At 31.2% G+C, this 10,285-nt stretch overlaps 3 protein-coding genes across 7 annotated transcripts in view; 1 reads left to right on the top strand and 2 right to left on the bottom strand.

The window, feature by feature from the left end:
• Window positions 1–170: 170 nt before the first annotated feature.
• LOC116845979 (transcription factor A, mitochondrial) lies at window positions 171–2,899 on the bottom strand. Of its 2 annotated transcripts, none has more exons than XM_032819269.1 (6): window positions 2,616–2,899; window positions 2,008–2,365; window positions 1,781–1,894; window positions 1,139–1,499; window positions 791–971; window positions 171–385 (listed from the first exon to the last, which is right to left on the bottom strand). In XM_032819269.1, exons 1-4 carry the CDS (start codon window positions 2,669–2,671, stop codon window positions 1,290–1,292), a joined length of 738 nt encoding a protein of 245 aa, XP_032675160.1. In that variant the 5' UTR covers window positions 2,672–2,899; the 3' UTR covers window positions 171–385; window positions 791–971; window positions 1,139–1,289. The 2 variants fall into 2 exon arrangements, with proteins under 2 accessions (XP_032675160.1, XP_032675159.1); XM_032819268.1 differs by having other exon boundaries at window positions 791–1,017.
• Window positions 2,900–6,308: 3,409 nt separating this feature from the next.
• LOC116845972 (josephin-2) lies at window positions 6,309–8,514 on the top strand. The gene is made up of 4 exons (XM_032819252.1): window positions 6,309–6,702; window positions 6,919–7,133; window positions 7,277–7,457; window positions 7,547–8,514. The coding sequence occupies exons 1-4, from the start codon at window positions 6,649–6,651 to the stop codon at window positions 7,799–7,801; spliced, it is 705 nt and encodes a 234-aa protein (XP_032675143.1). The 5' UTR covers window positions 6,309–6,648; the 3' UTR covers window positions 7,802–8,514.
• Window positions 8,515–8,636: 122 nt separating this feature from the next.
• Window positions 8,637–10,285, bottom strand: part of LOC116845971 (probable cytosolic Fe-S cluster assembly factor CPIJ010948) — a 3,339-nt gene continuing 1,690 nt past the window's right edge. For 3 of the 4 annotated variants that reach the window (XM_032819250.1, XM_032819251.1, XM_032819249.1), the window contains 4 exons: window positions 9,896–10,166; window positions 9,572–9,820; window positions 9,109–9,486; window positions 8,783–9,024 (listed from right to left, as the gene is read on the bottom strand). In XM_032819250.1, the coding sequence (XP_032675141.1) occupies window positions 8,783–9,024; window positions 9,109–9,486; window positions 9,572–9,820; window positions 9,896–10,166 (1,140 nt within the window). Of the gene's footprint in view, window positions 9,025–9,108; window positions 9,487–9,571; window positions 9,821–9,895; window positions 10,167–10,285 lie in introns of all 4 variants that reach the window. The other variant, XM_032819247.1, reaches the window with a different exon arrangement.

The following is a 10,285-nucleotide window of genomic DNA, read 5'->3' on the forward strand; positions in this document are numbered from 1 at the left end:
ATATATATATATATATATATATATATATATATATATATATACACGCATAATATCACATATATTTAAATTCTTTTTCTGTATAAAAATTCAAATACTTAATACAATAAAGATAAGGTAGATACTATTATTTAAAGATAGTGTAAAACTACAAAGAATATCAGTTTATAAAATTGTTTAAATTGCAAGTTAAAAATTTTTAATTTTCAAATGTAATATAATCATACATAAATGAAAAAAGCATATAGATTTGGTAGAATAATTGGACATTTTAAATAAATCATTGAGTTATTAATACTACAAATATATAAAATGTGATGATAATATAAGAAGCCATTAGATGCATCTCCTTGTTGTTAAATATGATAGTCCATTTGTATTAACGGTTCTATAAAAAAGGAGAATTAATAAGATAATCTTATTAATATACATATATAAGTTTCAAGAATGTTTATAAAATGTGATGCTTATTTTTATACATAATCTTTAAATAATTTATAATGAAAGCACTAATCATAAAATACAGAAATAACAGATAAGTTATATAAATTTATTACAGAAATAAAACACAATGTTACAAATTATAGAAAATATAATAAAAATGAAATAAACATTATCTAAAGTGAGATGAACATACATCACTGGAAGTTATATATAATATATAAAAGTAAAAATGCAAGCTACCAGTAACTCTGGCATATAATGCAAACAATAATTATTTGTACATAAGACTTAAAACACAATATATTGTTATCAGAAGTGCGCTTATTCCAATAAATACATATTCTCTTACCATCTGCCAATTCTTATTATTAATTTTTTTCAGTACCAATAAAAATCTTTTCCATACAGAGGCAAAATATTTATATACCCATGTATATGTACGTATTTGTACTGATTTACTGTTGTTTGTCACCACATTTTCCATCCTATTTCTTGAATATTTTATTAAGGTTTGTAAATCGTTTTTATCACTGTAAAGTGTAAAACTTCTTGTAGATTCATGCTTTTGCTCTAAAACTGTAAATAATATGTTTAACTATTTTTAAAACCAAACATAATATCATTTTTAACTTATTAAAATCAGTCTATCAAAAGACGTGATAGCGTCTCGCGCCAAGTATATATAATAATACATTACTATTATTATTATGAGGAATATCTGCTGTAGAATTAGTGGTATCAGTGCCCCAACCAGCTTTAATATTGTCTTTGTTTTGGACTTTGATATCTGAAATATCAGTAATGGATTCAGTGGTTTTTGCATTAGATTGATTGGGGCACTCTGAATCCTATTTTTCATATTTACTAATACTGCTATCGCGTTTAGATTCAATGTTGGATTTTATCAGATCAACATGACCTGTTTTAATCATATTTTCTTTCCATTTTGTCAATTCAATATTGTATTTATCTTTTAACTGCTTTGACATTGTGTGATATTTATCTTTATCTTGTATTGTCATATTATTCCATTCATTAGAAATATTTTTCATCCATTCCTAGAAATGTACATAAAATATATTTGATGTTATCTACTCGTGATAGTTTTCAAAAATAAATATACATCTGTTTTTTAAATACCCTTAATTTAGTCCCTGTACTCTTTTCTAAATACCTTATTAGTTATATGTTATTGTATGTAAAAAATTGAGGTAAATATTAACCAATTAATAATCATGAAAATTAAGAGAAAATATTAAAACACAAAATATTAAAACACATAATTTATAACTTTTACTATTATTAATTTTATATCAAGATATTGTATAAAGAAAATTACCTTATGTGGTATCTTTGAATCTTTGTTATATTTCTTGCTTTGTAAAAATATGTTGTAAGAGGTTAATGGTCGCTTTGGTTTTCCAAATTTCTTAAGTATCTCTTCTCTAAATTCCTGTTATAGAAATAAATCAATATTAAATTGTATATAACCTGATTTGTATGTGTATACGTAGATAACTTTATCATAGAAATATTGTATGTATATGTATACATATACTTGCTTACATGGTTTTTTTTAAAGGTTGAATCCTTCATTAATTGTTTTGCTAGTAGCATTTTTTGTTCTTCACTTAGAACTAAATTATTGTAATCGTCTAACTTTTGTTTGTATAAAACATATTCATCATCATGTTGCTTTTGAAATTCTTGCTTTATTGTTGAATCAACTTTTGCCCATTCTTCAGATATTTTTTTAATAAGTTCTTTGTATTTAATATCTGGGTGTTCTTGTTGCAACTTATTTCTTACAGAATGGAGATATAGCAAATATGGATTAGGTGGTTTTTTTGGTTTTGGTGGTAAAATATCTTTTCCTATGTTATTCATCATTTTCATTGTAGTACTTTTCATACTAGCTAATTTCCTATGGATAGAAAAATCCAGTTTCCATCATTTGCAGTATTGATACTAACCTATCTTTGTATAAATTGTGGAAACTAATTATACAATAATTTTAATAAAAAATTTGGTAAAACAATTTTTGAATAATCGCATCGTGCGCGTAAAAACATTTCGATGTACTTATTCTGAATAGATATATTGTTCCATGATATTGAAAAACTATTCAATATTTACCTTAAATTTAAATAATTACGAAAAGCTAATAACATTACCTCGTACACAACAAATTAACCGGACTATTAGGAAACAATAACCTCCAGGTCGCCATGTTTCCAGAATAAGTACTACGCCAAGATCTCTCTCTCTATATTTCTCAGGCCTGGCTCTTTCACTACAATTGCTTCGTAGATTTAGATTACGCTAAGATAATGTAAAATACACGTCACACCATATAAATTACTTAAGCAATTCGAGATTCGCCGATTCTCTATATTTAACATATCATTAATAACGCGTTATTAAAGATCTCCAACTCTAGATAAAGGTTGCGTTCCGTTTCACGCATTATGCGCGCATTGCCTACAATATACGTAACATAAACTATAGATAAATGCGCGCATATGCGTGAAACGGAACGCAGCCAAAGTTTCACGCTTTATGCACAATGGCTTAGTTTACATCGTACACTTGATACGCGTACTAAATAGTAACTTTCTATTAGATAATCTTAATATCGACGATATATATAAACAACGGTATATTAAGCTGGTATAATACTCATCAACAAAACATATTGTAATGATTGAATGCGTCGCCGTCGATATTAAGATTATCTAATAGAAAGTTACTATTTAGTACGCATATCAAGTGCACGATGTAAACCAGGCCAATAATAGAGACTCTAGATATAACAGATTGGCCAAAGCTGGTCCAAGTTTTGATTGGTTGGATACAAAATGGCATAGCCAATGAGCCGTGACTATGCGAAAAAAAGCGCGAACAGAAATAAGGAAAACACAAGCAAATAAATATTTTAACAGTATTTTTATTCAATAAATGTTAATTTCTAAGAACTATTGGCATAAACACAAAGGGTGCTTCCCAGTTGCGTACATTGTGTTACACAAAACTAGTTTATTGGTTGCATATTATCTTACAAGATATTTTAGATAATATATGACCAATAAACTGGTTTTGTGTACGTGTATGTCAAGATGTGTTAAGCAATTGGAAAGCACCCACATCTATATGCGAATTAACACATTCGCACAAAATATAGAAATATAACAATATATATTTTCCATTTTATTTCGTAACTTTACGCCGAATAAAATGGAACGATTTAATTGGCTTAACTGGGACGACGCGACGCGTGACGCGCTAAGTGAAAACGCACCCTATGAGTGTACATTATGGCTCCTGCACACAGGACGCAATAATTTTTGTCGCGCGGCGAAAGTTCGCGCGACAGCCAATCAATATGCTGCTTTCCGTAATAACTTTCTAGCTCTTACGGAAGAATAACATATTGATTGGCTGTCGCGTGGACTTCCGCTGCGCGGCAAGCATTACCGCGTCCTGTGTGCAGGAACCATTAGAGATGAATCGATTCTGAATCGATTCGATTCTTTTCCCAAAAATAGGCTTATTCGTGTTGTTTGCATTTTCGCACTTTTCGTATTTAAAACCAGACAAAAGTATATCGGAATGTTTGGAAGAAGCAAAAGCGAGACAACCAACTCGATTGTTTTTTTCAAGCGTCTGATTAGGCGTCCATCTCTTTTTAAAAGCGAAAAGCATGAAACATGCAAGCAGCACGAACAACCCTTTTTCCCTAAATTAATAAGGGAAAGAATCGAATCGATTAAAAATCAGGCATCTCTAGTGTACATTATAGCGAATTCGGTAGCTTGCACTAGTGCGCACTGAGTGCGCATTAAGGCTTGTTTACAGTACATTCTTATATTTAAGATCGTATCTTAAATACATATTTAAAAACATTTTAACTAATAAAATGATTCGTACGGATGTTATACATATCATATTATGGTTAAAAATATTTGAGAATTTATTTGAGAATTATTTAAGACAATCTTTAAATATAATAACATACTATGAACAAACCTTAGTGAGCACTCAGTGCACACTAGTGCAAGCAACCGAATTCGCTATTAGAGAGGGAGCGGTGCACTTGGACACGGTGCATTTGGACACAGCCAATCACAGCACCGTGTGATTAGAGACATTTGTAGGGTCCCTTGGAACAGCGACTTGTGATTGAACTGTGTCCAATTGCCCCGTGTCCAACTGATATACACCCGATTAGAGATGCCCGATTCTGGTTAGACGACAGTTTACCAAAAAGTGGAGGGGATAATGTTAGTACCAAAGAAAATCTCTACACGATATAATTTAAAGATTCTGTTCTTTGTAACTGCACTGCTAAATTGGTGCAATACATTGAAATGAAGCAAGTATACGTTTTCTCACTCTAACTTTTTGCATTAGTTCAGCAGTGCAGTTACAAAAAACAGAATCTTTAAATTATATCGTGTAGAAATTTCTCTTGGTACCAACATTATCCCTTCCACTTTTCGGGAAACTGTCGCCTAACCCTGATTCTTAATCGATTCGATTCTTTCCCTAACAAATTTAGGGAAAAAGGGTTGTTTGTGCTGCTTGCATGTTTCACTTTTCGCTTTTAAAAAGAGATGGACGCCTAATTAGACGCTTGGGAGAAACAATCGAGTTAGTTATTTTGCTTTTGCTTCTTCCAAACATTTCAATACACTTTTGTCTGGTTTTAAATACAAAAAGTGCGAAGAATGCAAACAACACGAATAAGCTTATTTTTGGGGAAAGAATCGAATCGATTTAGAATCGGGCATCTCTAGCACTGCTGAACTGGTGCAATAAATTGAAGAGAAACAAGTTTCTTCTCACTCTAACCTTTTGAATTAGTTCAGCAGTGCAGCAAGAACAGATCATTAAATTATATCGCGTAGAGATTTTCTTTAGTACCAACATTATCCCCTCCACTTTTCGGGAAATTGTCTCCTAACCATCTCTAAGGTGTTTACGTTAAATCGAGTACGAGTTAGTTCCACTAGGGTCGGAAAATGTAATAGGCACAACCATCTAGTATCTTCATGGTTCAAGACAACTCAGTACTGCTTTCCGATGCTCGAGTAGAGTTAGTTAAACCCGTATCAGACTATAGATTAGGATTGAATTGAATTGAAATTTAGTCAATCAGAGTAAAATTCACTAAACTTAAGTTTGGTGAACTTTACTCTGATTGGCCAATTTTCAATTCAATCTCAATCTTAATCCGTAGTCTGATACGGGCTTTAGAGTTAGCTAGAGTAGTGTAGCGGATAACGTGAGCATTAGATAGTTGATTTTTAAAAAATGTTAGTTATTAATAAGTTTAATCTCATATAGTATGTTTATACCGAACGTTTAATACGCATACCCGCACGGAACAAAACTTCCATCGGGTGTCCATTAGATTTCCATCATGGAGATTCAGAACCTCTAATAGACGTCCATAGAAAATCCATAAAGCTTTCACTCAACTTCTAAATGTCCGCATCTTAAATTTCCATTGAACTTCCAGTGGACGTTCTAATAATATTACACAATCACATAATAATATCACAGTAATATTGCAATATCTCAGTAATATTACAAAATTTCACTCAGTGAAAAATGAAGTATTATTTTGTCTAAATAACAAAAAAAACTGGCATTTCATATTTTGTGTCGTTTCATTTATTCGTGAAATTCACGTGGATTCGGTCTCGTGTCAGACAGTCACGTAAACACCCCTAGTGTACATCCAACTAGTAAACTTCTAGTGATCCCACTCTAGGGAATTGATCTCCCCTAATGTTGGTAATTCTGAGTAAATTGCGTTTTCGCCGCAGGAAACCTTAAGATAATCAATTCAGGGTTTCCATCATGAGACTGCCATCACTATTTTCGACCGTCGATGACTTCAACGCAGTGGTCATACCAATTAGAATTGTTGTCACGGGTTACTTTCAACCACTGCTCTCAAACGATTTTCGTATGCGATTCTTTAAATCCGAATGACGCGTATCACGTCTTTGCATATGAAATCGTTGATCATAAAAACAGGGTGGTCGTGAGTTGTTAAAGCACCGTCGACGGCTCAAGCCAGACGGTTCGCTAATGTCGATTTTCTGTTAAATATTTTTCGAAAGGTTCCCACACACACTAACAGTGCCGGCCGATTAATCGCGTTTCCGCAGAGATTTGGGAGAAAATTATGTAGCTACAATGGTTGCGACCACAACGACTGATATGACTGGTTCTATATATCATGAACGACAAGTATTTCGACAATATTATTATATTCAGTATAAATTGTCGCTATGCACACTTGTTATGTAGAAAGTAAACTCAACACAAGATATAGCACGACACAGAATACTGTAGTACATCGATGTTTAAAAACTCGTGTTATATTTGCATAGTCTTGTGTAATAAATGTTTTCTTTTTCTAAGTTAATCTGACAGTCTGATGGAAATTGTAAATTTGATTTGTAGGTGAAGGAGCTTTGTGCTTTACACGCATTAAACAACTTGTTTCAAGAACGTGGATTTAGCAAGCAAGAATTAGACCAAATTTGTTATAGCTTAAGTCCTGATGTTTGGATTAATCCTCATAAATCATTACTAGGAATTGGAAATTATGATATTAATGTTATTATGGCAGCTCTTCAAAAGAGAGGGCGTGAAGCTGTATGGTTCGACAAACGTAGGTCTGTACATTTGAACATATGAGCAAAACTATAATTATGTAATTACAGTTGCAAACTGTTATTGTTAGTAATTCCTGCTTCAATTGTTATTAGTGTAATTCCTGCTTTAATTATTATTAATATAATTCCTACTTCTATTTTAGAGACCCCAAGTGTCTTTGCTTAGACAACATTGAGGGATTTATACTTAATGTCCCAACTGAATATAAATTAGGTTTTGTGCTACTCCCACTAAAACGACGTCACTGGATTGCTCTGAAAAAGATTCACGGTGCCTTTTATAATCTTGATTCAAAACTGGACTCACCACAATTAATAGGAAAGGTTAAAATCACAAATATAATAATATTAAAAAAATATTTTTATACATTAAATTTATGTGGTGCTAACTGTCTTTTATCTTTTTTTGTCAGGACAACGATTTACTTATATATCTAAAGGACCAGATAGATAGCAAGGAAAAGGAGCTATTCCTTGTTGTCTCTAGAGAGATTGACAACAACCAAGGATGGTTAATAGATACAAGTGAAAATAAAGATGACAATAACACAGATCATGATTCAATTAGATATATTGAGGATGGATATCCTGATATAGATTTGAAAAAGTCAGAATCCAAAGAAATGAATGAGAATGAGGAATTTCTAGATAATAAAAATTCTAGATAATTGGGGCCATCTCATATATGCATGCTCCACTTAATTGTTTATTTATTTATTGCCTTGTTGCAAATTTGAAAGAAGGCAATCATGCTTAACATAGGAGAAGACCCAGAGTCATAAAAATAAAAAAAATGAAAGAGATAATGGAAATTGCACACAATAAGTGTTTAACCGAGTATTTCACTACAAGAAAGAATATTCTACAAGAGTATTTCCTCTCATATCTACGTGTTGACACAAACAAGACATTTTTTTCATTATAATATGTATCTTCTCTTTTGCAAGAGAAGGAAGCCACTCGTAACATGGCACATACCACACTGTATACATTACATATAGTGTACAACACATTGTGGATTACAATGCAATTTAAGAAGTAGCATATATAAAAGAATGTAACGTTGTATTTATTCAAAATGATCGCTTTATTAAAATCAACGTATATAAGAGAATAATTTGTATTTAAGAAACGGCAGCTACTCACGTGAGAGTATTTACGTCGCGAGAAAAATGTACATGTACGTGATATTATTTATTGTGATAATCATATTTGTCATTTTAAACGGCTTGTGTAAATAAACAAACACTTGTAAAACACAAAATTATTATGATACACCTTAGGTGCTATTAATTCGCTCACGCAATGAAAACGCTTGTAATTTATTTCATATATGTAATTTATCTTGTATATGTATAAAATTATATTTATATAAGTATTATTGTGTGTTTATATTCTAAGAGCATAAAGTTTATTTTTATCATCATATGATTATTATCATCAAATGGTCTATAGTATGAACATATATTTAAGTCATATGAATTTAAGTAAGCAACAAGTAAGTATAATTAGCGATAATTTATTTATTTTTGTTATATTGTACAGTTATAAGAATAAAAAGAACAATTCACTATCTAATCTGATCTAATTTAATCTAATCTAATCTAATCTATGTACATGTCACGACATATAATGTCATTATCGCTATTTTACCACTTTATTGCAGAAGCTATATTCTCTTTTTGTATTTCATGATATTGTGTACTGAAATATGCATCAACTTTGTCTGTATGTTCTCCTCCTAACCAAGTTTTGTACAAATTCTGTACCACTTTATTTTCCTCAGGATTACTTAATGGAAGTTTATGATATATATTTTCTAACATTGATGCCAGTTCTCTAGGTTGAACATTTCCTTCGGGTCTTATTTGTGCTCCACCGTTTAAGCAACCTAATAATAATGATTACAATAAGACGCTGTCATTATTTTAGATAGCTAATTATAATATATTATTTCAAATAAAACAATATTTACCACATGGGCATGCCATAATTTCTACATAATCGTAAACGCATTTGCCACTTTTCATGTTTTTAACTATATTCTGTATATTCCTGAATCCATTGACAATGGCGAATTTCAATAGTACTTGGTCGTTTTTTTTCAACTCTGCCTCTTGGAAGTCGGGATTTCTAAGATTTTTGAAATCCACTGTGATATTTTCCTCGTCGAAAAGATTCTTCGCTGCGTACCGGAAAATAAAATCCGCATATCCACCTGATCCCGACCCAGTATGACCCCACAACCTATTCTCGATTTCTTCGCTATAAGAACCGAATGATTGTTTGATTTCACCATCATTTATCTCATTTAATATTAAACCGTCTTCATTGAGCATCTGTTCCAATTCGACTGAAAAATATACAGTGTATATCGTAAATTGTATTTCAATCTAATTAATTTCCAAATATTATTTGGTGAAAAAATATTTACACACTTGATGTTATGACGCAATCCACATCCCTCGTTTCTTTTTGCCGATTATAAAAGTCTTCTCTAGAAGCTTCCAACTTTTTATCATAGCAAGGCATTACAGTTACATGATACACTTGCTCTGGTGAAAAACCCATTATCTCAGCTAAATGGTATTTTACTAATGAACCCATAATTTGTTGAGGTGATTTTGTAATACTTATATATGGCAATATGAAGTGTCCTTGAGATTTTTCAGCATAACATACCCAACCTATAGTTAAAAATTGAAAATTTGTAGATTTTAGGAATAATCAATGCAATGTCTCCTACAAATTATTTATTTTACCTGGACAGGAAGAGGATAACATTGGTAATTGATTTTTTGCTCCTTCCTTACTGGCTTTATAACGTTCAACAAATTCTTTGGCTGTTTCTAACAGAGCAAAATCATCGGCCATAGTCATATCTAATACTGTATCAGCTCCCAATTGATAAAAGAAGCCAGCTAGTTTACGAAGAGCTTGTTCTGGTGTGAGTTCATAATGCTGTGCCAATGATAATACAGGTTGCACTGATAAACTTATCACTATATATTTTGAATCTGTGTTTCCAATATTCTAAAAATAAAAAGATACAATATAATTGTACATATAAATATATCTATTACATATTCTTATATATATATATATATATATATATATATATATATATATATATATATATATATATATATATA

Source organism: Odontomachus brunneus, unplaced genomic scaffold, assembly GCF_010583005.1.
Source record: "Odontomachus brunneus isolate Ranch 3 - 2012 unplaced genomic scaffold, Obru_v1 Obru_scaffold_059, whole genome shotgun sequence".
Classification (NCBI taxonomy): Eukaryota; Metazoa; Arthropoda; class Insecta; order Hymenoptera; family Formicidae; genus Odontomachus; species Odontomachus brunneus.